At 28.6% G+C, this 27,721-nt stretch overlaps 4 protein-coding genes across 8 annotated transcripts; 2 read left to right on the forward strand and 2 right to left on the reverse strand.

Annotated features, from left to right (window-relative positions):
• The first annotated feature begins 762 nt into the window (after positions 1-762).
• On the forward strand, positions 763-4,332 carry LOC132942472 (UDP-glucose 4-epimerase-like). 2 transcript variants are annotated; one of them, XM_061010887.1, is made up of 7 exons: positions 763-899; positions 967-1,295; positions 2,589-2,879; positions 3,182-3,362; positions 3,432-3,520; positions 3,865-4,057; positions 4,122-4,332. In XM_061010887.1, the coding sequence occupies exons 2-7, from the start codon at positions 1,056-1,058 to the stop codon at positions 4,211-4,213; spliced, it is 1,086 nt and encodes a 361-aa protein (XP_060866870.1). In that variant the 5' UTR covers positions 763-899; positions 967-1,055; the 3' UTR covers positions 4,214-4,332. The 2 variants fall into 2 exon arrangements, with proteins under 2 accessions (XP_060866870.1, XP_060866869.1); XM_061010886.1 differs by having other exon boundaries at positions 786-1,295.
• Positions 3,783-10,466, reverse strand: LOC132942469 (uncharacterized). 4 transcript variants are annotated; one of them, XM_061010881.1, is made up of 22 exons: positions 10,199-10,466; positions 9,953-10,074; positions 9,814-9,879; positions 8,999-9,342; positions 8,774-8,936; positions 8,409-8,688; positions 8,205-8,342; positions 8,055-8,145; positions 7,684-7,957; positions 6,821-7,032; positions 6,562-6,756; positions 6,370-6,495; positions 6,188-6,318; positions 5,983-6,108; positions 5,612-5,922; positions 5,402-5,543; positions 5,187-5,320; positions 4,938-5,131; positions 4,736-4,871; positions 4,458-4,604; positions 4,231-4,404; positions 3,783-4,043 (listed from the first exon to the last, which is right to left on the reverse strand). In XM_061010881.1, exons 2-21 carry the CDS (start codon positions 10,013-10,015, stop codon positions 4,252-4,254), a joined length of 3,426 nt encoding a protein of 1,141 aa, XP_060866864.1. In that variant the 5' UTR covers positions 10,016-10,074; positions 10,199-10,466; the 3' UTR covers positions 3,783-4,043; positions 4,231-4,251. The 4 variants fall into 4 exon arrangements, with proteins under 4 accessions (XP_060866864.1, XP_060866865.1, XP_060866863.1 ...); XM_061010882.1 differs by having other exon boundaries at positions 3,783-4,404; positions 10,214-10,466; XM_061010880.1 differs by having other exon boundaries at positions 3,783-4,404.
• A 108-nt stretch (positions 10,467-10,574) lies between these two features.
• On the forward strand, positions 10,575-13,255 carry LOC132942471 (uncharacterized). The gene is made up of 2 exons (XM_061010884.1): positions 10,575-11,732; positions 13,078-13,255. Exons 1-2 carry the CDS (start codon positions 10,814-10,816, stop codon positions 13,248-13,250), a joined length of 1,092 nt encoding a protein of 363 aa, XP_060866867.1. The 5' UTR covers positions 10,575-10,813; the 3' UTR covers positions 13,251-13,255.
• A 473-nt stretch (positions 13,256-13,728) lies between these two features.
• Positions 13,729-15,547, reverse strand: LOC132942473 (pleckstrin homology domain-containing family F member 2). Its single transcript, XM_061010888.1, has 8 exons — positions 15,294-15,547; positions 15,152-15,216; positions 14,892-15,029; positions 14,772-14,835; positions 14,442-14,674; positions 14,200-14,368; positions 14,048-14,133; positions 13,729-13,981 (listed from the first exon to the last, which is right to left on the reverse strand). The coding sequence occupies exons 1-8, from the start codon at positions 15,307-15,309 to the stop codon at positions 13,967-13,969; spliced, it is 786 nt and encodes a 261-aa protein (XP_060866871.1). The 5' UTR covers positions 15,310-15,547; the 3' UTR covers positions 13,729-13,966.
• Between the last annotated feature and the right edge of the window lie 12,174 nt (positions 15,548-27,721).

Here is a 27,721-nt window from a genome sequence, read left to right on the forward strand (position 1 = left end):
AACAAGACAAGTTGGAAGGTGACGTAGGTAGGGAACATTATACTGGTATTAGTATAACTGTAAACCGTATAGTAGTGTAGTGGTGTTGAAAATGTCATCGAAGTTTTAATATAATATCCAAAGAGCATAATAGTTATTAACATAACTACCTACGTACCTATACGCGTTTAAATTATATTATAATACATAACAAATGGCACGCATCGCCTGTGTAATGTATATTATGGTAGGTATATCATTCGGCAACATAAACAAAAAATAATATAGTAAATAGGTAGAATGGGTAATAATTTGCAATGATCGCGTGGCGTAAATTGGAAACCAGTTATAAGCTCGACACATAAATCGCCAATCGTCACTTTATAGGTAGCTGGTAACTGCAGTTATATAGCATTTTACTAAAATACAAACCTATCTACTGGTAAACGCGTAAACTACTCGTTATACAGAATGATTCTACTTTCAAGAATCAGACATTAATTTATTACTGACTTTATGTGTTTTTGTTAATATTTTTTTTTGTTACATAATATCTAACAAAGTTATTACTACCTAGGAGTAACACAAAATGTTTCAAAACATCTTATATTTAAGAATATAAAATGGCTGACAATAGTTGATAATAAAAGAACCACTCTGTATATCATATTATATATTATTGTAAATCGTGTCCCCACTGCGGTTCGGATCTTCTTCGTCGGCCGTACGAGTCCAAGGCCAAGGACGATACTATCCGGCGTTCGAATTACATATACCTACCAACGTATGCGGTAGTATATAGTAGGTACACATATACGTCATTCTATAGTGCGGCGTGCGTGAAGCAGGTCGCTCTCTCCTCTCTCGATCCTCCGATCGGAAACAAAAATAATCATATCAAACGTGCTCCACACACGAGTGTAAGACGACAATATTATATTAAAGACCGCACGTCTGTAGTAATATTCTCGTGACAACCGTTTGCAGTTCGATCGACCATACCACGAAAATTCGCGAAATCCTTCAGCGAGGAGGCTGCAAGCACACGATTTATAGGTAGAAAATAGATACCTACCATGGCGGACATCAAGACGGTTTTCGTCACGGGCGGCGCGGGATACATCGGCAGCCATTGCGTACTGTCGTTGCTGGAAGCCGGCTACGACGTAGTGGCCATCGACAACTTCGCAAACAGTGTCGGAAAGGAGCAGGCCGCCGCCAGTCTGGATCGGGTACGCCGCATTACCGGCAAGGAGATCACCTTTTACAAGTGCGACCTGTTGGACATCCAACAGCTGGACGGCATTTTCGACAAAGTACAATAATAATACTTTATTATACGTTATTATTATTAAATAGGCGCGCGCATTTAGCGCCAGAATATCTTAACCCACGAAGCTATAATTATTTTCCTTTATACAATTCAGTAGGTACCTGTATGCTGCAAAAGCAAACACTTCGATTTTTAAATCAATGACAATATAGGCAGCCTAGCTGCCGTCCACGCAAGTGTTACAAGGAAAATAAGGAATTTTTTCCTGTCAAAATATTTATCACTAATACTGAGAAAATATTCTATATAGGTATACCTACAGTACTTTTCTATTGACATTTTGAACAATATTCAATGTTTATAAACGAAAATATTACTATTATTGTTAAGTTTTTAGGGTGTCTTGAAAGACTGTCGATTTCCATCAATGCGTACGTACACTTAAGACAAATCACAAATTTACCTATATTATAATATCACGCATTTAATATTTTATTATCTTTGAGGATAACCTTTTGCCTATACCTAGTGCCGGATTACCTAAGTGTTTCGCGGGCCTTAAGGAAATAAGTCAGACGAGCTTAATCGGCCATACACAGCAGAAAAAAGATATACACCAATCCAATATCTCAGCCATGCAACTGAACTATAAATTAAAACAATTTCATGATTAATAATTTTTTTTATAAATACCTACCTAAACAATATTTAATACATAATCGACAATTGTATCAAATTGAAAACATTTAATTTGTCTAGTACATTTTTAATTTATAGGTAAATACTAAAATATAATATGTACCTACCTATTATATTTATTATTAAATTAGTCACTGCCTGTCCTTTTCAACTATACATAATATCTAATTCTTTTTTTTCTAGCTTTTCCATATGAAAACTGCAGTGTATTGTAATATGTTGTATAATTAATTCTAAAGATAAAAAAACGAAGCTGCTATTACTATTATTTAGACTTTAGACGAGTTATCATATATTTTTAAATAGGTAACAGTCATGTTATGATCAAACTTTCTTAGAGTGCAAGTCTATATATTTTCAATCTTCTCAATAAAAAAAAAAAATTCTACGGGCTGAAGTTTTTTGAGGGTCTTAAGCATGCTTGATTTTCTTGTACTAGGCTAATCCGGCACTACCTATATACTCATGATATGTGGTAGATACGCAATGCCTTAGTACTTAGTGCATAGTTTCGAGCTCCTCCGGATTTGATAACATTAAACGAAAACTGACAGTATTCCTACCTATATTATGTTATTATTACACATTTACACCATCATTTATTAGGTATGTGATTTTTATGAACTGTATGTTATAGCATACATTCGACTGTGTTATACACTTTGCTGCAGTGAAATCGGTCGGTGAATCCATGAAACAACCTCTCATGTATTATAAGAACAACATAATAGGCGCAATGAATCTTTTGGAAGTGATGGCCTCTCATGGATGTTACCAGCTAGTGTTCTCCAGCTCGTGTACCGTTTACGGGAACCCATCGTCTTTGCCCATAACCGAAAGTCACCCAATTGGCAATGTCACCAATGTGTACGGCCGCACGAAATATTTCATCGAAGAGATACTTAGAGACGTCGTAAACTCCGAGCAAGTAAATACCTACAGATTAAACAATAACAATAACCAGGGGCGTATTTACGAGGTCGGATATGAGGACAAATCCAGCCCCATGGCTCTTTAAATACATGTGTATTATATATTATAATTATTATTACATCGTAATCTGTAAGCTAAAATTCTTGTCATCCGCCCACTACAAAAAATACTAAATACGCCACTGAAAATAGCTACATATCCTTATAAATTGTATTACCTATACAACTAGTCTGCGTTTTGTTGATTTGTCGTCCCCAATGAAACGTTTTGATTTTTTTTTGTGTTTTGTGCAAAAAGAGATGGAACATCGTGAGCTTGAGGTACTTCAATCCGGTAGGAGCTCATTCATCGGGATTGATCGGAGAAGACCCAACGACAAATTTTTCAAACTTAATGCCGTACATAGCGCAAGTGGCGTTGGGGAAAAAGCCCAAGTTGTCAATCTACGGTGGAGATTATGCAACCCCTGACGGCACCGGTAAATATAATTTACACGTCATACAACAATAAGCACCATTTTTTTTTTCATAAATTTTTTTGTTTACAGGCATACGAGATTATGTTCATGTGATGGACTTGGCCGAAGGACATGTGGCAGCTTTAAAAAGACTACAATCAAAGCATGCACATTTACAGGTAACTATAGTCTATAATTATGGTATTATTTGTATAAAATTCTCACTACCTATTTGATTTTATGTTTGATGTATACAAATCTTCACGATAGACCATAATGAAGTGTATTTAAAAATATCAATGAGTTGGATTTTTACAAAATATATTATGAATTGTAGTTATTTTATATAACCTAACTATCAAATAAAAAAAAACATATTTTATTTATTAGGACGTGGTTAACACAAGGAAAAATAATTATAAATTAATAATAAGATCATCATGATTGTAGATTAAAATACAAATAAATAATTTATTGAAATGCATTTATCATTATTGTATGTTAATTATATTAATGGTCTTAGATTTATAACTTAGGAAGTGGACAAGGAACTTCTGTATTGGATTTTGTAAAAACCTTTGAAAAAGTAACAGGTGTCAAAATACCATACACAATTGAAGCACGCCGATATGGTGACATAGAATCAATGTATGCCAATTGTGATTTTGCAAAAGTTGATCTCGGTTGGACAGCTAAATATACCTTAGAAGATATGTGTAAGTTAATATAGTAAATTATTAATAACATATTTACATACATAATACTAATTAATCATTTTAGGTAAAGACTTTTGGAAATGGCAAACCATGAATCCAAATGGTTACAAGTCAAATGATACAGCAAATATGAATGGAAAAACAGATGGACATTAAATTAATATTAAAATTACCTTTAGTCTATAGAACAATGGTCAGTGTAATATGATTTTTTTTCTGTTTGTCCATACTAATAAACATTTGTCATTTTTAAATGCAGCTAAACAACAGTAGAACAGTTTAGAATATTCTTCTGTCAAAAATGAAATGGTTATCATAGTTTTAAGCCATTCAATAATCCTAGAAGACTATAAGACAATAATTTTAACAATGAATAACAAACTCATTACATTATTCTTACCTGTGATGTATTTTTAGAATATGTTGCTAAAGCTACAGGAAATACTGAACAATTTAGTTTTCTGTTATTAGTGAAACTCACACTGCCATATCCTGATAATGTAACTATGAGATTAATGAAAATTGAGCACAATACATCAAATAAATCCTGAAATAAACAGTTAAAAACAATGTGAATAAGATTTTTTGATTAATTTAATATACACAAAATAAAAGTATGCCATAAAAATTAATGATAATTGATAAATAAAACATTTTTAATAAATTAACAATACCAACATTTGTCAAGGTATTTGTTTTCTTTGTGAAACTGGTTAGATAAATCATGAAATTAGCTATAAACTCATGATGATATGGAATAAACATCTCGAGTTTAAAGACTTCAATGGCTGTATCATACAAAAATTTGTAATTTCTAAAAAAAAAAAAAAAGATGTAACCTTAAAATATGTCTATCATGGCTGTAATGAAAATACTTTACTTGAAAAATTGATTGCATGCTTGAATACTCTCATTCAGTGAATCAAAAGATGTGTTACTAGAAATAAAATTCTGTGCACAGCAAAGAATTACAAACTTTGGTAGCATTGATGCTTGAACAGGATAAGGTTTTAAGTTTTTCAGTATTTCAGTTGGCATGGCTATGCAACAACCAAGGAACGCATAAAGTATTTCCTGGAATTAATCAAAATAAATATATTGGATCTTATTTTAAAATATACAGAGATACCTTATTTTCCAAATTGATTGTACACCATATATTTTGTAAAATATTGCAAACAAAGTGTACATTTTCCATATTTGTTTGGGGACTTTGTAATATTTGTTTAAATTCTGATATAATATGACATAGCAAGTCAACATCTACAAAAAATGTAAAATATTATATACATGAATAAAAATAAAAAACATTGATCATGCAATAAAATTGTAATAGAACTATACCTAAATTGCTGTTAGAATAAGTTTTATGTATGTTATTTAAAATTCCATTAATTATATCTGTTACAAATTGTTTTTGTAAATCATGAAAAATAATATTGGAAACTTTATATAATACTGTAACCAGTAATTTAATTTGATTTGTCTAGAAAAATAATTCAATATAATTTATAAGAAAAAAAGTAGAAAAAAATTCAACAACATGAATTTTACATCAAAATTTGAGTGGTGATCATAGCACTTGTATAGAAGTCGAAATGCTGAAGTAGATTTTGTTGATTGCTTTGCAATTAATATAACTGACTCTTTCCAAAGCTTGCTATTGGGCCCTTCAGTCACATATTTTTCTAAGAAACCCCAATCAAATGGATACATTGGTTTATCAGCACCATTAATGACAGCTAAACAAGTCACTTTGGTATCTTCATCAACATCCAACATTTGTTTTCGTTTTGGAACAATAAATGACATTAATCCTCGGGCAATACTTTGATCGGAAAGATGCTTTAAATGTTTTGGTTCATCTGCAAATAAACATTCAATAAATAGCATACCAAATAACAATATTCTATAATAATCCTAACGGTCTGATTGGACTCTTATTATGACATTTTTTTCCAATTCTCGTCCAAGCCAAACTGATAACATCATTTGAGCTTCATTGATAAAGGATTTGTTAATATTTTGAAGAAATTTTACCCAACACTCTCCTATAATAACAAAATATTTTATTACTAAAAAAGAAAAAAATTGATTGAATGAGTGATAAAAAAATAATAAAACTGTCACCTGGTATAGGTCCATTAAACAAATCTAATTTTTCTGAATCCTCCAACTGTATCACCATTTTTGGATAACTTTGAAATGTTTTAGGTAAAACATTGAGAGGCATGGTTTCTAAATCTGTGTTGGATAAAGACCTAAAACATTTAAATTAAAATTGTATAAAAGTTTAAGGGATTTACACTTACTTAAGAGCACATTTAACAGTACTACCATTGGTGTGTAATACCATAGACCATAATTTTTTGAAAAATTCACTTTGTTTTTCATCTTCTGTTGTTTGGTTACATAACACCATTAATAAATTACAATAGCTGTACAAAATAAAAAATTAAACATCACGTTTTAATTTAATTTTACTCAAATAAATAAAATCATACCTAGATATAACAGAAGGATGGTGAATGTCTAAAATAGTTTTATCAATCACTTTTAAAAGAGATTCTGGATTCATATACTCGGCAAGACACAAATCTACTAAAGATTCTAATGTAAATTTCAATGGCAAGTACATAGAGTGTTTTATGTAAAATCCAAGCATTTGTTTCAAAACAGGAACCAAATCTGAATTAGGACTAATGAATAAAATATAATTTTTAAAATCAATATCTTTGCTAATTTTTAATAATTATTTTTTACTTTGATTTGACAATTTTTCTAATTGTATATGACTTAACAACATTCCACTGCCAACCGGGTTTATCTTTTGATAAACAATACAATAAGAATCTGTAACATCTAACTTCTGTTATCCATAAGTCATAATACATATCGATGCTTAATTTATTCAGTGTTTCATCATTGCTATTTTCAAAACGTTTTATAAAACTTATTACCAATGAAATGTTTTCCTATAAAAACAAAAAATAAATATGTAAGTGTAAGGTTAAGAAGACACTAACACAATGTCTTAGAAAAGTGTATTAGCAAACAATGTCTGTAACTAAGTTATTATTTATATTTCAAACTACAAAGCAATATTATATACCGCTAAGTAAGAGTTAATATAATTTAAACGATAGATATTTTAGGTGAAGAAAAAACATATATTTCAATCAGGGACTCAAAATCAATTATAATTATTAATTTGGAACTTTTTATAGACTTCCATTACCATGGTCAGATTGGTCTGCTAACTATTGTTTTGTGACGTCATATAATCGTCGTTGTTTTACAATTAGAAATTGTATAAGAACAAGCACTCAGCTTCCAATGATTGTTTTATTTAATAACTTTTTTAAAACTACTGATAAAATTACTAAAATTTTAAAAATGTTAAAGACAATTAAAATTAAGTTTTTGATTAATGGTAATTTGAAAGAAGAAACTTAATAGGAATTAATTTATATAATATTTCTTTTCTAACGAAAGATTATTATTATTATTATTACTTAATACTTAATGGTAATATCACGAGTTGTCGGTGGTAAATATTTTTCAGTTTAAGTAATTCAAATATAAATTTGATTATTATTATTTATTACTATACAAAAATAACTAACCGGTATACAAGCTGCAGTAGGTATGACTTTCATCAAATCAAAACGACCATAATGACTTATTTCTAGATCCAAAGCATATGAAATTAATGGCAACAAATACTGTTTATTCAATAACTTTAATACAATTTGTTGTTGAGATCGATCACATATTTTACTTAAGTAAAGACCAGCTAAATATAAATTAAACAGAGTATCATCTAATAAATCACTGGTATGATTAATCTCAGACAACCATTTTGAGATAAATTGTTTGTTATTAAATTCTGGACATAGTCTGAAAATCAAAATCATTAATTGTTAAATTATTTTACCCTTTATTTTCTAAAATACAATCAACAAAGTAACAAAAATGTGCTAATAAAGTGTCTTACTTGATAAGTGAGTATGATGAAATTAAAAATGAATCGCTTGATAAAAATGGAAATAATTTATGATTTTTAGCACATACCCTGGATATAGCAACTAAAAATATAAAAATATAAGTTGTACACATTTTCATAAAATGTAAATTAAAATCTTACTATCACAGTTAAAAGTTGACAAAATTATAGTCATTTTGTCATCATCAATTAATTTAGTATGATTCCATTGTAAAATACTTGCTACGACAGTCTGAGCAGTTATTTTATGGCACCCATATTTTTTAACAATATTCAAACCTAAAAATAAATAAAATTGCATGTAAAATAAAATTAAAGAGGAAATTAAAAAACAATGTGTATTACAGAAGTCTATAGTTTTAAGTACAAATTTTGAAGAGCATAAACTTAGAATTCTGGAACAACATAACAATAAAACATCAGATGCACAAGGACATAATATTAAAAGATTATTCAAGCGTTGGAACGTGGATGTTGGGTCGAAACCATGTGCAATAAGTTGAATTGATATTTGAATTACACACAAACATAAATTATATTTTGTTTCATGTAGTGTATCAGGGATTGTGTCATAAAATTCTCCTAAAAAATTGTTTAAAAATAGAATGTCATCTAGATTATCAACCTGTAATAAATAATAATCAAATTGTAATAAAAATATTATGATAGTACATAGAATAATAAATTCACAGTATTGACATATATTTTACCTGTAGCCAAGAATAAATTTCAAATAATAAATCATAATCAGATGCACAGTTGAGTATTTCCACGAACAGTCGGACAAACAAAGTACGATGATTTGAGGATGTTTGAGACAAAAAAATGAATTTAAATAATCGTTTTGTAACATTCAACCAGCCAGTAATAAACCTAAAACAATAATTTAAAATGTAGGTATAATAAGTACAAAATTAATTAAAATAATTTATTACTCATGATCATCAAAATGTGTACTGATTTTCATATGAAACAAAATTGTATGCCAATCTTCAATACTTTCATCCATTATTTTTATTAGAATGTCAACCAGAGTGTTGATGTTGTTACTGTTAGTATTTTCTTTATTTTTCAACCCAAAAACTATTAATTCAAATATTTCTTGTATAAATCCAGTTCTACATTTAATTTGAGGATTTAGGACGACTAACCAGTCAATTAGCAATTGGTTTTGATAGTTATTGGACGTCATGAATATGCACAAGGCTCTTAATGCAGTAGTACAGATGATTGGATTTTGGTGACAACAATACTCTTGAAGGAGTAACATTTCAGGAATCTATAATAATGTGAAATAAGTGAAATTGGTGTTGAAAGTCTTAACTGTATAATATAATACAATCAACTCTCGGTAACTCATATAACATTTAATTGATTTATGATATCTTGAAATTTTAATAACTCAATATTTTATCATCTTAGTTACCGAGAATCAACTATATATTTGGATATCACTCTGAACTCTTAAGTACCTATACTTCTTTCCAAAAAAGAACACACCAGTTCTGCGCACATTTTCCCCTTTCACCGGTCACTACCTATGCCTTTATGTGCGCAGCTGGTCGGAACCGGTCGCTGCCTGGTGCGTTCTTATTTTGAAAGAAGTATAGTCATGAAAATTTTAACCTGTAATCATTGACTTTATGCTCTCCATGAAAAAATACGTAACAGCACCATGTACGTGCATGTAAATTTAAGATTGGTTCCATACTGAGAATAGAACAAGAAATAAAATAAAATGAATAATTACATTTGTCATGTCAGAACGGTGTCCTTTGATTTTAGTTTTAATAACATCAACTAGATTGTCCATCGCCTAAAAATAAATTAAATTTGTATTAGATAGGTATTCAAATCTTAATAAACAATGATCATTGAGTTATATTTACAGCAGTTACTGAAATTGTGTATCCAGAGTCTATTTTTCGTTTGATCTCAGCCACAGAATCCATCGTGAGATTTTTTTGCACGTTACAACGGAACACTCTTTACACTACTTGAGTAGTTGAGTCTAAATATTGTAAAATAATTGCACAAAACAATAAAATATCAATAACGTACAGCTTACAAGTGGCAACATAATTAAGATTCAATATCAAGTTACAACTTTGCAAATCAAATATAAAGTACAATACCTAAATAGTAAATACCTAATACATGAATACCAGAATACTTTATCAACATTCAAGTATTTGTTGTATGCAGATGTTGTACAAGTTTCAAGTATGATTCAACCACAGATATTTATAATACTAGCTGTTATACTATTTAAATTTTAAATAATATCTTTGGATTCAACCACAGAATTAACAATCAACAAAATGGTATCACGAATAAATTCACAACTGCCAAAACTTCTACCACAGAATTATTCTGGTGCTAGTGTGTAGCACTCTATAACGATAGCAGCTCAGATGAAATTGCACCACATGGCACGATACAACGTAATTGATAACAACGTTATCACATCTCAAAATTCTCAATATCTTATGCTTTGAAAATACAGTAGTTACTATATAGTTACCTAATTGAATGTAATTTCTAATTTATTAATGAAGCAAATCATTTTTAGAATTCTGTCGAATGTCGTTACTTGTTATATTATTATAGTTGTTGTTACTTTTTAGATTCAATTCTCATAATATGTTAATTTGTTTTTATTTAGGTTTTTTTTTTTTTTTAAACTAAATATAATTATGTGTCTTAAGATTTTTTGAAGTACCTGCTTAGGTACTTTATTAGACGGTTAGATGTTTAGATTGCGTAATATGTTACTCTTTAATGTTTGTTCAAAGTGTGAAACACCAAAAAGCTTAGTAAAATTAAATTTGGTTTCAAACAAAAATACATTTTCTGTGGAAAGCAACGCACACAAATCTGAAAAACCAATTTGCAACTACCACCACGATGCATTGGATTCATTTACTAATAGTCTCGTTATAGAAAATATGATGAAATGGAAATCAGACAATTTTGTCACTACCAACTATAAACTGTCAAGAGTCAAATCAGATTCTGTATTTGAACTCTGCGATGATCCAGACCATCTGACCACATACCTACAGCAATGCCTTGATGGGTCTTCTCAAGTCAGTGAAAGTGCATTAAATCAGTTCAGATTAACAATGACAAAACATGGCAAAATTAATGGATTAGTATTAATTGAAAGACTCAATGAAAAGTATGGTAATTGTATTAAGAAAACTGAATTACAAATGAATTTTGCAGAAGCATATTGGGCGAATGGTAATTTGCATAGTATGTTTAAAATTTTTGAGACATTTTACCCTATAGAGTCCATAAAGGTAAATTATGTATTAGACCCTATCATTCATACTATAGTAAAATCACATGGTGTCGCATCAGTAGTTATGGTTTCAAATTTTGTCAACTCAATAGTTGCCAGATATGGGGATTATCATCCAATGTGCATCCTATGGAAGTATTTATTTTTAAGTGAATTATTTAATGACAACCTAGAAGCGGAAAAATTATTAAGTCAAAATACTAATCTAATAGAAAATATACAATACCTTACACCAGCCCTTACAAGAAAAATGTTAAAAACGCATAAGGTTGAATGTGTTCGAAGGATAATGATAATTTTATTAAAACATAAACGAATGGAACCTTATCAATGGATATTAAAGTCCCTGTTTGAGTATTATTGTGAGTATATTAGGTATATTTGTAGTTTGTACATATTTTTATTACAAATAATATATTATAGGTATATTTAAAAATTTATATTTTTTATTATTATATATTAAAGGTAGGTACCTAGGTATATATTATTGAATACGTACCTAAATGATTTTTATCATCTACAGGGCTGGAAGTGGTTAAAGTTATTTAAAAAAAGTGACCTATATAAGTTATACCTTATTGTTAACAATACAAACCCATGGGAAAATAATATCAATGAAATAATGACTGTGGCTTAAATTCCCACATTTTTTTTGTTGACAAAACAAAATAAAAATATATTTATAATATTTATTTATTATGTATGTACATGTATTAATACTTAGCAACAAATAATTAAAATTTAGTTAAATTTAGAAAATAAGTGACATAAGAAACTCATTTTCTAAATAATTGACTAAAAGTGAGTACATTTTAAAACACTAATTGATTTCCAGCCCTGTGTCTACTAAAAACAGTATAGACTATAATATTAAATGTAATCTACTATAATTTATAATTATAATATATTCATACTATTTAAAATTAAAATTAAATAAGTATTTAATTCAATGAAATGTGTTGGTTGTTGATAAAAAATTTGTTGTTGTAGAAAAAAGGTGATAAAAACTAAGTTCATAATTACAACATAATATGTTTCTTCTAAATACTATTTATAGGCCCATTGGTGAAATATATACTTTTCATTGTTTGTATCTGCTCCAAATTATTTCATTAACAGTCCTTTTGTGTGTTAGTTTGATAAAATTACTTTAATGATGGTGAATATAAGGTTAATAAATACTAGGAGTTAATATGAATGATTGCAGTGGCCAATGAGTCATAACTCAAAATAATTAGGTCATCATAACTTTGACAGGAAGATGTATTATCAAATATCAGACAATGTTATCTGTTAGAAATACAAAATCTCTATTTAAAGTATGAATTGATGAAATTTAAGTTGATTGATGATTTGATGTTTAATTTTGATACACATATAATGTTTATTCAGACATTGAAATAAAGAAGAGTAGCATATTTATTAATTTTAGTATAAAGTTTGGTCACCATACTTATTACTTAAGATCTTATTTAAAAAAATTAGTTTTTATCATACAAAATAACAACAGTTTAATTCAAAAATATTTTATTGTTAAAATCAAATAAATGTTCATAGAAAAAAAAAAAAAACATTAATCATACATTTTATTTGTACAAGTATATTTTGATAATATCAAAGTAGTATTTGCATGAACAATTTAAAAAATGATTATTCAGTCAGTATTGATTTAAAATATATATATATGTGTTTTTATTTATATTTTAGACACATTGGGAAATGTTCGCCAATGTAAAGAAATTATGAAACACTCTATTGAACTCAATGTACCATTACCACAAGCACAGCAATCACGTTTAATTCACATGGTGCTCAACAATAAACATCAACAAAAAATTAACAAGGAAGTGACTGCAATTATATTTAAACTTATGTTTTAAATTAGTATGGTATTTTTAATACAATTTTTTTGTTTTGTTTAAAACCAAATAATAATATATTGTTTTATATTTGAAATTATGTGCTAGCTATATGTTACATATTATTAATAATAAAAAAACAATATTTTAAATGGTAACACTAACTGTAATACTGTGATTATTTAATTCTTTAAGTTTTCTTTTTAATAATAGTGGGTAGTTTAATTACAGAAAAAAATACATAAAAACAAGTTAGAAAATATGATAATAATTAATAGTTATAATTATAATGTAATAAAAATAAATCCATCCCATTCAAATATTAAAAATTGACTTATGTATAAATTCTTAAATATTATTGACCCAAATGAATAATATTATTTGGTCTCTTTCATTGTAAAAATAAATTATTATCAGAAAAAAATACTTTGATTGTAAATAAATATAATAGACTAATATTTAATATTAACAAGACATTGAATAACTTAATATTGATAAGGACAACTTAACAATACTATTAACAAGGTATATCACAAATACATAATTCGGATTTTACACATTATATAAAATAATAGATCTATGGATTCAATTTGCATTATTTTATCAAGTTAAAATATGCTTTTTCCAGAATACAAACAATTATGATTAAACTCTTGTCAAATCAAATAATTCCATGAATAACAAACTTCATAGAAAATGTTAGTAAAACAAAGAAAGTACTCATGTAGATGGTAAAATCAGTAAAACTTCGGCTGTAAATTAAAAAAAAGATTATTATAAGTAGAAAAATACTAATAGTAATTGTATCAGGTACATACTTGCTCTGGTGTTGTAGTTGATGGGACAAAATTATCATCATCATCAGAATCATCATCACCAGAAGATTCACTGCGATCTTTTAAAGCTATAAATTAGAATCAATTATTGAGATCAAAAGATTTTTATAGGTTGGATTATAATACAAACATACAGTTTCTAAGATAATTGAGGTTAGTACTGTTTTGTTGTGCTTTATCTCTAGATAGTTTATCGAAACAATTTAGGCAGACACGCAATTGTTTAGTCGACTGATTTGGTAATAAAAACCGTTTACTAGAACATGGACCACACACTACTGTACCACAGCTACGACAATGATGCTGAAACCAACCAAAAAATTAGAATTTAAAATAAGTATATAATATATAAAATTATTTTTCATAGTGCAGTTACTCTTCGATTGAGGACTGTGAACTGAGTCTTTTTACAATGCATGCAAACATTGGCTTCAGAATCCGGAACCCATACCGCTGCATGGACTTCAACAGCTTTTTTACCACTCTTTCTTAACAAATCTTCAATACATTTATTAATGTGTGCCATCCATTCTTGTTTTTCTGTTGAAGTGGCTGCATATACAGCAAATGACTTGGACGCCGTTCGAATTAACCAACCATTTCTTAACTCTTAACATTAGGATACATATAATGATACTTTTATTAATATGTTAATGAATGATGATTATTAGTTAGGAAACACTTAGTAATTGTAATCATAACTTACGCCCTTCATCTTGTAAAGATTCCAATTTTACTTCCTCTAATGGTATAACATGCTGTTTGTTATACTAGAACAAATATATAAACTTTAGTACATAGTTACAATGTTGTTTACAATATTTACTTTTTTTTTGTTTATAAGTATATTTCCATATACTAGAATGTCGTTAAACAGAAAGAATTGTCTGGGTTTTGGTTTTTTTCGACAAATTTTTGTCAGTACACCTTCACCAACTAAAACACGCCCGGGAACAGCTAAAGGCTGCAACAATAAATTACGAAATGTATCAGTGAAATATAATACTATAGCCAAGTATGTGTAACGTTATTCACAAAATATCATTTTTTTCATCAAACTCATTAGGAAGTAGGAATTTCACTTACTTGTCCTGAGCTACCAAAACAACTTTCGACCATAGTAATACGACGGGCATTTGCCTCACTATTTACTAAAAATTAAAATATTTATTTGTATACAAATGTTAATTAATTCCATAAAAAAAAGATAAAATAAAATATTACTCACCTAATCGGTCCACCATTGTTTGAACACTGTTGCAATCCCCTGTGAGATGGGCCAAAATAGCCAATATGATAACAGATAATTAGTAATAAAAAACAAATTAATTCTATTCAAGGCCTACAATGGTAACTATAAAAGGAAGTAATTTCAACAAAAAAAAAGTAATACTTCTCTACAGTCCTAACCAGTTAACGATTTTGAAAACAATAAGGTCCGTGTCATAACTCACAATCAACATCACAATATTTATCAAATTCTTATCATTTTGACGTCATTGTCGTTTCACTATTTTGTATTCACACATCGCACATAATAATAACATAACAATATTATCGTATACTTTTGCTGTTTACACAATCACCGTGTTACAACTTTCAAGCTGTACACTACTTATTTGATATTGTTACAAAATATATTGATAATAAAATATTTTTAAAAAAACATTCTTACATAGGTACCTACTTAGGTATATTCGTTATTTATATATCATTATTGTATATTAGGTATATTAATATACTTATTTTATTATTATAAAAATAAAAATAATAACTTATAAGATTAAAGTAAATAATAAATATTGACAAGTTGTTACCTACCTGTCAAGAGAATATATTTTAGATTGTTTACCCACTTATAATATAGGTGTCCACATAGTACATTACTACCTAATAATGATTATGATTTATGTACCAACATTCAACATTCAACACGAGTGACAAGTCGTATTATCATAGGAAATCACTATAAAATGTTAACTATAGATATATAGGGCGAGTATACATAATATAAATATTGTATAATGACTAGATAAAATACCTACATCCATGTAAGGGACTTACGGTTTTTTTCGCGAAATCCCGAAAAATCGATATTTACAATATGCAATAGCCAATAATTGTATTATTGACCTAGTCGTCCATCGTCGATTACAACTCGTGATGATGTGCTGCTGTAAACGTGTAAAATGTAAATAGCAGGGCTGAATTTAGGGAGGGGGGACAAAATTAAATTAATTAGTGGCCCCCACAAAATAAGTAGGTATCTTTTTCAGAAAGATTGTAAATCTTATATGGGCCCTGGGACAACCCTAACCCCGGCCCTGCAAACAGGTACAAAAGCATTTTCACTTATTACGCAGGTACCTACTGCGGTAATTGGTGAGTAAGTATTACGTTTTAATATTTAAAACCTATTATGTGTTATTGGCCTATTTATCACCTAAGTATCGGCCAGGACCATGATGCAAATACTAAATAGTAAATATTAATAACTACCTAGGACCCGAGTTTTTATGCAACAAATATTAAAAAATAAGCAAAATAAAACTTTGTTGCTCGATAAAAAACACTAAACATCTTAAAAATGATTACAACACGCGTATACCTACCTATTACAAGAATGACAATTAAAATTACCAACAAACTATTAGGTAGGTATTATATTATTTATAATATACATTATAGGTGCACGTAAAAGTAACGACTGAAAATTGAAAACGTAATATTAATTTTGGAACTAATACCAACACGAAATTACAAAATGTAATTTAAGATTTTCAAAACGGAAACTTCCGGAAATCAGTGTTCGAAATAGCTTTTAAAAAAAATGTTGATTTAATTTTTATAAAATATGCTAATTATATTATAGTATAGACTCTACAGATACGAATCGTTGACATTTTTAATAAATACTATTGCAGGTGAATTTTAGAAGAATATGCATTTGCATTAAAACCGGGCCCTATATAATTAATATAGGTACTATATCTTAACATTGATCAGGATGTGATTTTTCCTAATTTCTAACCTAAAGGAACGATTTAATATATTGGTACAGTATTAGGTAGTACAATAATTATGTATAGGTAATTTATAAAATGCCCACGTGAAAAAGCTAAGGCTTGAACATTTAAATATTTAATATAACCTAAAAGGCACCTCCTCATAAGTTGTTCTCACAGCAACCTGATACGGCTGATAAAAACCGAAAAATCTTAAAAATACTATAGGTACACTGTACACAATGCTATGCACGATTTCTACTATAGACATTCGGTGAACTTGGATACATTTAAACAAAAATAACTATTTTGGTTATTTTGTTGATTAAAAAAATATTATTCGAAGGGACTTGAAACTTTCACAGTTTCACCACTAAGTACGTATTTTATTATTTACTATACTCGATAAGACAATAACATAATATTGTTCAAAGTATTTATATTAATTTTAAGCTTTATTATTTTAATATTTATACCACAGAATAGATTAAGAGGATGTCAGCGCACGATTTGTTTTCTCTCTCTGGCCCACGCGGCCACGCGCAACATAGACAAAACGCATTTACGCCGAATCATTTTTTCTATGTTTTTAAGTAATCTTAGAGTAAAATCACCCATTACAAAAAATATAGAGAATAATATTTTTGATGGAATGACATACGATTTGTTTAAATATTGTCTCAAAACCATTTAAACATAATTTAAATTTACAATACTTTTTTGTTTATTTTGAAATTCAAATACAAAGTCAAATAACAATAAAATATAAAATCGGCATGTCATTCCCTCAAAAATATTATTTTCTATCTTTTTTGTTATCGATGATTTTACCCTAAGGTTACTTAAAAACACAGAAAAAATGATTCTGCGTCAATGCGTTTTGTCTATGTTGCGCGTGGACCAGAGAGAAAGAAAACAAATAGTGCGCTGACATCCTCTTAAATCTATTATATGCGTTTATACCACGAAGCGGGCCGGAACTTATTTACACCATTCTGCGATACTCTACGCCGGTGCTACATAGTTATAATAGGTACCTGTAATGTACCTATATTCATAATAATATTTTATGAAATTATATTTCAACAATTATAATCTATTATTATTTATTCGTGATTTGTTTTTTGCAAAATTAGTTCAACCTACCGTGTTATTAATGAGTATAGAGCTCGGATTTTAAAGCATATGCTTCTTTTTTATATATATGAGATAGAAATATAATTTTCATACATAAATTTGTTTCATATAATTCTGATTCCAAATAAACCAATTAATTTCTGCTTTTTTTATGTAAATGATTTTTTTGCTTTTTTTTGCAATTATTCCAGCTATGGCATTTTACACACCCATTAGAGTGACATAATCAATGACAAGGTATACTCGATACCAGCGTTAGCTTCAATTGCCTGAAGTGTGAGAATGTGTCGGAAATATTATTATCCGTTTAACGGAAACGTTATAATATTGTCGTGTATTTTGGCGAATCATGTAAACAAATGACTATATTCGCACATAAAAATCAAAAAAAACTTATAACGACATAAAACAAAGAAGTATTCCAAAAAAATATTTAAAAATGTTTTTAATTCAATATTTGTGTCTTTAGATAAAATGATAAAACGTTTTTTTTTTAAATAAAACTGAGCATCTTATTGGTATTTTTTATAAGACTTCAAACGCAATAACTATAATAATATAATGTCCCTATTTGTACCTACCTACTTAAATGTTATTGTTTTTTTTTTTCACTTATTAGTTATTTGATAGGTATTTCATTAACAAATATTAATCAAAATTGTGTTAAATTGGTATGTCATAATAGGATCGATCAAATAATTATCCCTTTCTCATTATACCTACTCATGATTTAATTAAACCAGTTAATGATGAGTGATGACTATTATATCTGATCATTATTTAATATAGACATAGAATTAGGTAATACCTATATAGCTGGTATGGCAAAACTGCGGCTCGCGTCGTAGACTCATGAGATTAGCATCTTAACATTTTTACTAACATAATAGATATAGTAATAGGTATTATTACTTTCTTGTTCATCATATTATTTTTCATTATATATTGTGTGGCTCTCGACTCTTTTATAGTTAATCACCACTTCTATATAGTATATAGGTAGTAGGTACTGTATAAGATATTATAATTTGATTGGATTATTGTAATTGAATCTCTACTTTTATAATATCTATTAATTATTTTCCTTGATGTTTCAAAATTAAACTTTAACTTAGGTATCTAAAATAAAGAATATCGATTACTGCAGCGTAAATACCCCAATAGCAATGATTTTTTTTTTATTAGGAATTAACCTAATTTTTGTTTGGACCATAATATACAGGGCTTATATTTATATATAAGTTACTGTATAAAAGAGGGGTTGTTATTTGAATAACAGAAGTTTGTATCTCCATGGCTCCCAGTCCACAGGACACTCCTTAAGTAGTACGAAAAATCTCAATCATTTGAAAATATAGTCTGTAAGTATATATAAAAATTCTAAAAATCAGATTTTGAATAACTGCATTGTTGAAGAAGAAAAAGTGGGTGAGCTTGATTGGTGAATCAGCCTGTATACTGATATACCTACTCATCATAGTACTATACCTATATATGTATTATAATTTTTATTCACGCACGGAGGAGATATTTTTTTGTTTTTAAATTAATTTTATACCTCTCTTTAATGGTAGAGATACAATAAGGGCCGTATTCTTAGTCGATATTTAAGAATAAGTATTGCTCAAGCTATACTTATGATTCAAAAGAGATTCATAAGTGAGACTTTGGCTTAAGAATAGAAAAAGTGCTACTTAAATTAAGGTTGGTCGAGAGTTCGCGAGACCTACCTTAAGCATTGATTTAGTTATCATCACAATAAGGTATACACAATAATAGGTATATCATCATTTTTGTTAGGTATCGATGATTGACCTGAAGAACGTTAGATCAATGCAGGATAGCTGATACTCAAACAAAAGACTTATAATAGACAGCTAAAATGTTAGAATATTTCAGAACAGACATTCCTCAATTCCTGCACATATAAACATAATATTCAGTATTTGTATAGGTAAGCGTACTGCATAGGTATTATAGAAACGAAATATATGTGCCCTATATATTATGTGCTACTGTGCTATAGTTATATATGTTCTATAGTTATAGTTTTAAAGCATTCTCGTATACTTTTTAAAAACACAACAATAAAATACGACAACTACAATAGCAGTTGGCAATTTTGTTTTTTAGATACTTATAATAAGTAGGTACTTACTGTTAATAGGTGGCTAAATAATAAGGCAAACAATATGCATACAAGTTATCATTATATAATATTATATTATTATGACGAATGTTGTATATTTAAATTTCAAACCATATTATATATTTCATCTGGTGCATTAGTTGTAATTCTGTCACATTTTCATTTGGTCAAGTCGTTTATTATTTAGGCGTGGCCGATTCCGATACTTTCGTTTAAAATGCGCACATGTTATATTATATATTATACTCTAACCACGTTGTCAAAATTACTGCAGGATTTAAACATCAGAATTGACAATGATTTGGCATTAAGAGGAGCTATCACCTCATTCAATCATTATTGATGCTTATAGATAAGTAAATTATATATTATATAGGTACATGATATATTATTTAAATCACAGCCCTTTTGTTAGCTACAAATATAATATTTAAAATCATTGAATTGACTTATTATCGCGCCGTCTATATAATGCCATTCACACAATCTGTATATGTACCTATATATCTACGCATGCCATTTCTGAATTGCAATTTTTTTCTAAATATACAAACGTTTAATATTTTATATAATGCAGGTACCTATATTAAATTATATAATATGTAAAACATATTTATAATATACATTTTTTTTCGGCTGCTGCATTGTCTGAATGTTATTGTTTTACTCAGGGCAGTGACTCAACACTTGCACGTGCAGACGTGACTATGTGAGGACGACACCGACGACCTATCCATATGGACATATGGCCATATAAATATATTATATATATTAGAATATATATAGAACTCGGGACCTCGTGCATTGAAATACCAAGTCTGCATTAGTCTAATTTACTGCATTAGGATGTGTGACAGATGCACAATAATTATGTCGCATTGTTAAGAATGGTTATATTATCTTATTTCATAAAGTTATATTATGTGTCGTAATAATATATTAATATTTAATAATAATAGGTACCTAATAAGAAGGTACCACTGAACGTGTCGACTGTTCCGTTTTCAAAGTAAAGTTGTGCAATGTGTATGTTAGTATAACTTAAATATACCAAGGACGAATTAAGCGTCAGATACAGGTCGGGACACTTGAATTAGAAAAATTCTACCAAAGTGCTCAACTTGAATAATATTCCTATTTAATATTTATATAATATTATCATAGGTTACATATATATACATAATTTTTATGTTTAACGACATTTTTGTTTTATGCTGAATTCTAACGAAAGTAAGATTGTACCAACTGATGTCGTTTCGGTAAGAAAATTAAAAATTGTATTAAAATATTATTTAAGAACCTAAATTTGACAAAACTATAAACTATAGTTAATTTACACGCGTGCAGTATAAGAGTCTATTATACATTTCAAATTTACCTATAAAATACCTACTATAATAGAAAGCAGATTTTTCAAAGTTCTAAAAAGAGGGTCATCCTACGTCCATATAGATATTTGTACTATTGCAATTATATTCAAAGATAATTAAGTCGGAGATGATAATAGTTCTCTAGTAGAAAAAATAGAAGTCCAAATGGTTTTTATTACCTATTATAAGAATCACATAATTATTTAGAAGACGCCCTACGATAAGAGGATAATTATTTACATTGTCTTCCAAAAATAATTAGTCTTTTTTTATTTCATTAAATAATTTAGGAAAATTCATAGTAAGATAGATATGAACAATTAATTTTTTATTTTAGAATACATATAATTATGGAACTAAAAATTATTTATTTTTTAATAGTAATAATCTTGTCGATTCTATGTAGGCACCAATTCATTAATTTAGTCATATTTTGTTATTTTTTGTATTTTTTAAAGGTATTTTCATGCAATTTTATATATTATACATGATAAGATACATTAACAAAAAAAGTTAGGTACCCGCAGATTAAATCGAGTTGTGTTTACTAAGTACGTATAGTTATATCAGCAAAAATGATCAAGACTGAATTTACGATCCACAATTATTTATTAGGTACCTGCTATTGCTGTGGCCAGGCTGAGTTAACGACAATGCAGGTAATCCCAGTTACGCCCATTACAACATTTAATATATTCTTTATAATAAAAATCCAGGAAAGTCGCCCTGCTGTATGGTAGGGATCAGGGGAAAAGGTATACAAGAATAAGTAATCTTCTACATAAAAAAATTGTTAACTTCTAGCTACACCAGATAGTATATAGATACTTGTTTGCTAGTTAGAAGCGTCTATACAAGTTTTTATTAAAAATAGGAAGGTTAGAAAAAAAAATAAAAATAATTTCTATACTAATAATAAAAATAAAATAAAAATAATAAAATGTTAAGAAAATAAAACGTTAAAAAAAATTGCGACTTCTTATTTTTTATATATTTCAATTATTGTAAGAACAAATAATTTGTTATAATTTTTATGAGGAAACAACTTCCATTAAATTTTAAAGCTATTTATACCTACTGAGAAAACAACATTGTATTAACAAATGAAAAAAGTGAAATACAACTACAAAAAAAAAAAATTATTACAGTCGTACCTTATGTACTTATATAAAATATGTTTGGTGATACTTTCAAGTCCCTACGGTTATTCATTTTTGAAGACCTACCTATATCCATAAAAATTATGATTTAAATTATTATTATAATATGTTTACTAAATTTTATTTAAAATTGTTAAAATATTCTGTAAGTGGACAAATGAGAATAAGAGTATTATTTTTTCCACTCATGTACCGCGAGCTTTTTGAGACATACCTGCTATAGTCAAGTAAAAAGGTCAGTGTACGAGTTTACATTTAGCTGCTTCGATTGTACCTTATCTTAAGAACTGAACATTGAGGTCACTGTAATTTACTAATTTATATACTCCATTTCAATGCAATTTCCACAATGGTGTATCGTTGTAAACCAAAAATTATTCTGAGCCGAGATGGTAGCGTGGTACTGGGTTGTGAACCATATAATATTAAATATTATAATATTATAATACATTATTATTATATACCTCATAATATTTCTGGTTATAATAATATTTATAATATATAATTGGTTCCTGTTTGTCATTTTTATCGTATTTTATTTTGCGATAAGCTTAATCGGTCTTTCGTTTTCGTAAATTGCTTGACTAGTTATTCCGCGACAGTGGTTGAGTGTTTATGTGTCGCATTGTGTCTGCTGTGAGTTATTACATAATATTTGTAATTTTTTTTATTTCTTATAACTTACGTATATTTATATATATATAAATATATGATATATATGATATATACATCAATTTATGTATATAAAATATAAATATTATAATATATTATATTATATGCATATTGTATACGTATGTAGGTGTGCTCTTAGTCCTCAAAGATTTTTTTATAAAATTGGTGGTCCGCACAACTAAAAAGGTTGGGAACCGCTGCTCTAACATCTTCCCATTCATGCCAATGTTCCTTATATGTTAGAATGAGATAAAAGAAACATAATGTGTATGGGATAATTATAATATTATGATGGGGTAGATAACAAAAAATAATTATATTTGATAACCTTTAAATAGTATACAAGATATCTGACACTATTATACGTATAATAGACGTGTAGCAATTTATTTTATGAATATAATTTTTCAATTTCTAGTGGTAACAAAATTATTGAAAAATGAAATTTTTAAGACAATCATTAAGTGCACATAATATATATTAACATACTAAATTTGAAATCTTCAATAATTAATTAGGTAGGTATATTCAATAAATTTACGGATATTATGTTCAAATGGCTCTGAACTGGGTGACATATTATTTATTTATTCGGTTACCGTTCAAATCGTTCAATATTATTATTACCTTCGAACTATTCGTCAACGGAGGTCCTGATTTTATGCTTTTTTTTATGAATTATTGTTTGAACGCGTGTAATTAAATAAAAGCTTGATACTCAAGTTTTAATAATTAGTATCGCCACTATAATTTGGTATACATTAATTGTATTTTATTTTTTGTCTGGTCTAACGGTATAATATAACGTTTTAACGTTTTAAATGTAGGTTACAAAAATTAATTCCCGTCACACAATGCAAAATGCGAGTTTTGCGGCACTGGGGTATATCTTTTCCTCAGGAAACGGCCAGGTCCTTCGTCCGTAATTATATCACTGGGCCGGAACAATTTCGCCAGGAAGATGGCAGCATTACTGCCGCGATTTATGATGATTGCGTGAGTCCATCTGATAGGACGCTTTAAATTAATTGGTGTTATCCCTACCTCAAACACGCCTTTATGTGCGACTATAATATGATGTTGTTGCATAGACGCCCCGGACGTTTTGAATATTGTTTTCGCTTCTTCCGGGACCCGTGTCACGAAATCAATTGTTATCAATGAATTATATTCGTCGAGTGGACAAAGTAAAATGCATACTTAGAATAAATTATTGTTGTTTGGCCGTTATGTTAACAGTATTTTTTTTTTCGTAAAAATATGAAAATCAGATTTTGCAGTAGTTTTTTTTTTTTTTGACCAGTATTCGCCGAATTATGGGGTGGATATAGGTTAGGTGTGAAATATAATGAACCGCATGTATTGTTGTATAAATATTGTTGGTTAAATTAAATATAATATATAATATTCTACCTACTATGATAATACTGTCCTAAGATAATATTAATTAAATTTAGCATTAGATAATATTATTGTATATCTTATAGTCTTAAAAAATAGATTTAAAATTTCTATAGTTACATATTATTTTATTGTAAACACATTCATTTTTGTGTTCTTTACCTATATATCGTTATTTCAGGCATAAATAGAAAATGTTTTGATAATTCTATGTACTAATGGTTACTTTGTATGTCAGTTCCTTTAGAGTTTAAGAAGATAAATCCAGATCGTACTTAAAAAAGCCAAATTGTGTAATATTTTTCCATAAAATTATGTTTAATAACTGAACGGGAATATCAATTTTTATTAGGCCTTTGAATATCTTGTAAATGCTCATTGATCATAGGTACTGTCTTATAATTATTTCAAATGTTTTTAGTAGTTTATTAATATTAATATATTGATTGTCCATTGGTCTAAGACTATGGCCAGTATTTCGTCATCCAATATATTAAAAAAAGAAAATATACCTTCTCGTAAGTACCTAGGTAAGTACTTTATAATATGGATAATATTATGATGTAGTATTTAAACCTAACTATCGTTTGACAAATCTTCCTTACTTTTATTTATTTTATCATATTGTATGGGTTATGTCTAAGTTCCGATAAAAGTATGTTTATGATATTATACAATTCAATAATTTCTTCAACTGCAATTCCCGATCTAAACATTATTATATTTTGAGCGGAGCAAAGCAGCTAGTGGTATTACAATAGTGTTTTTTTTTTATCCTGTGTACAAAATTTCTACCAGAAGGAGTGCTATAGTATTTTATCTTTTAGCAAATTGGATCAAGATGGTACTTTAAAGAGGTCGTTTTTCGATTTTCTCAATAGTTATTTAATAGCACAGGAAAAAACACCGACAAATTTCGAAAAACCGCTAAAAATGGGATTAAAATCTCTAACGCTTTGTTTATCGCCATAGAAACGAATAAAAAATTATAATATTATAATATTAATTCAACTAACAGGATATAATAAATAATAACAATATAAAATATACAGACTGACAAACCGTCTCCGCTCAGAATCGTTTTTCTTATACAATGATATTATATCATTCAATTCAAGTTTAATACAATGCATTTTACATTGACCCATTTGTAACCTACTGTACAGCAGAACAACATCCACTTACCCGCTTTTTTAATTCGGATTTTACCCATGATTGTGATTTTTTTCAATATCCAACTGAAAATGTTCCAACTGTTGGTAACTATACATATTTTATAGATCAAACCAATTGTTATTTTTTTTCCCGTGACTTCGGCCTTCAAGACCATATCATCCATTAAATATATGTCCAGATTTCTTCATCCAATGATAAATACTTCCAATTCGTCCTTGGTCTCACTTAATTTACGTATTTTTCGACTCTATCTTACCATCTTAGTCTCGGTCTTCCAAGTGGTGATTTTTCTTGTGGTGCATTCTCCTGTACTGTTCTCAATAAAGACCCTTCTTTATGCCAAATGTGACTTGCCCACATAAGCCTTCTTTTGTTAATATCTTCTGTGGATTTTATACAATTCCTGGAGTTCCTTGTTTTTACGTATTCTCCATTCACCTGTAGATCTTTGCACGATCTATAGATTTTTCTCAGTATATTCCTTTCAAGCACTGACAAAGTATTTTCATTAATTTTCCTTAAGGTCCAAGTTTCTGATGCATATGTCACAAATGGCTTGAAAAGTGTCTGGTATATTTGGGACTTAAGATTTCTTGAAATTAATCTAGATCCTAATAACTCAGTTAAGCCAAAATAACATTTATTGCCAGCTTGGATTCCCGCTCTTATTTCCATAACTATTTAATTCTGTTGTAGGGTTGTGTTATCAATGCGCCTGGATATTAATTGAACTGCTGTACTTTTTTGAACTTGTAGTTTTCAACTTCTAAGTACTTATTACGGTGATCTTCTGGACCTTGTTTTTAAACTATCTTATATTCGGTTGTACATATCTAAATCGAATTATTCATTATACATTATAAAATCATATCAATCACATATATCTTGTGATTACGTGAAAAAATCATAAAATATCTACTTCATGGGTGACGGGAGTGGGTGATTGTGTTCACTGTTGGCTTCAGAACTATATAAATTATACACCATTTCATATTTTTGGATACAACTTTTTTCTGATGGACTTTGTGTTACAGTTGCCATGGCAACCTAATATTCCGTTAACATTAGTCAGTTATAGCATACCTTTTCCATCCTTTTTCAAATGTCCCTGCTCTTATGCAGCAAGTCAAAAGATCCAACATTTCTCTTTATAGGTGACCAGATTCTGATTAAGATATTGCCTATACTCTGTCTCAAACGAGAATAATCTTTCGGCCGACTGATTTTCGTCAGTGATGCACATATCCCACCAACAAATTGGTGTTGGCGTGATCACGCATAGTTTTCGACGCGACAATTGCATCGAATTAGCAATCGATGGGAAAAAAGTGATTTTATCTTTTGAGACAGAGTATAATGTTCTAGTCAATAACTTAAATTTATCTTTGCGTGTATAAATTAACAAAATTATAAACACCTGCTTAAAAACGTGTTTGCACTTTAAAAATTATTTGTTTTAGCATTATGCATTAGCAAGTTGTATTGCGGGTGTATAATGTAAGGTCTAAAAATTTGAAACTTATCAAAAATGTGTACTTAAGTATTCCCTAGCTCTTCGCAGGAACCCCATTTCAATCCTAAGTCAC

This window comes from Metopolophium dirhodum, chromosome 4 (genome assembly GCF_019925205.1).
Source record: "Metopolophium dirhodum isolate CAU chromosome 4, ASM1992520v1, whole genome shotgun sequence".
NCBI classification, from domain to species: domain Eukaryota; kingdom Metazoa; phylum Arthropoda; class Insecta; order Hemiptera; family Aphididae; genus Metopolophium; species Metopolophium dirhodum.

What these genes read in the sequence shown, in the direction of transcription:
- LOC132942469 (XM_061010882.1), bottom strand. Translation starts at nt 10,015, where the DNA reads ATGGATTCTGTGGCTGAGATCAAACGAAAAATAGACTCTGGATACACA. An exon ending in AATAAGAGTCCAATCAGACC is followed by an intron (nt 5,923 to 5,982) that starts GTTAGGATTATT and finishes GTTTATTTGCAG; the next exon opens with ATGAACCAAAACATTTAAAG. An exon ending in ATTCTAAAAATACATCACAG is followed by an intron (nt 4,405 to 4,457) that starts GTAAGAATAATG and finishes ATTGTCTTATAG; the next exon opens with TCTTCTAGGATTATTGAATG.
- LOC132942471 (XM_061010884.1), top strand. Translation starts at nt 10,814, where the DNA reads ATGTTTAGATTGCGTAATATGTTACTCTTTAATGTTTGTTCAAAGTGT. An exon ending in GTCCCTGTTTGAGTATTATT is followed by an intron (nt 11,733 to 13,077) that starts GTGAGTATATTA and finishes TTTATATTTTAG; the next exon opens with ACACATTGGGAAATGTTCGC.
- LOC132942473 (XM_061010888.1), bottom strand. An exon ending in ATCTTTACAAGATGAAGGGC is followed by an intron (nt 14,675 to 14,771) that starts GTAAGTTATGAT and finishes CCTAATGTTAAG; the next exon opens with AGTTAAGAAATGGTTGGTTA. An exon ending in CCTCAATTATCTTAGAAACT is followed by an intron (nt 14,134 to 14,199) that starts GTATGTTTGTAT and finishes TCTAATTTATAG; the next exon opens with CTTTAAAAGATCGCAGTGAA.
- LOC132942472 (XM_061010887.1), top strand. Translation starts at nt 1,056, where the DNA reads ATGGCGGACATCAAGACGGTTTTCGTCACGGGCGGCGCGGGATACATC. An exon ending in TGGACGGCATTTTCGACAAA is followed by an intron (nt 1,296 to 2,588) that starts GTACAATAATAA and finishes TGTATGTTATAG; the next exon opens with CATACATTCGACTGTGTTAT. An exon ending in CAAAGCATGCACATTTACAG is followed by an intron (nt 3,521 to 3,864) that starts GTAACTATAGTC and finishes TAATGGTCTTAG; the next exon opens with ATTTATAACTTAGGAAGTGG.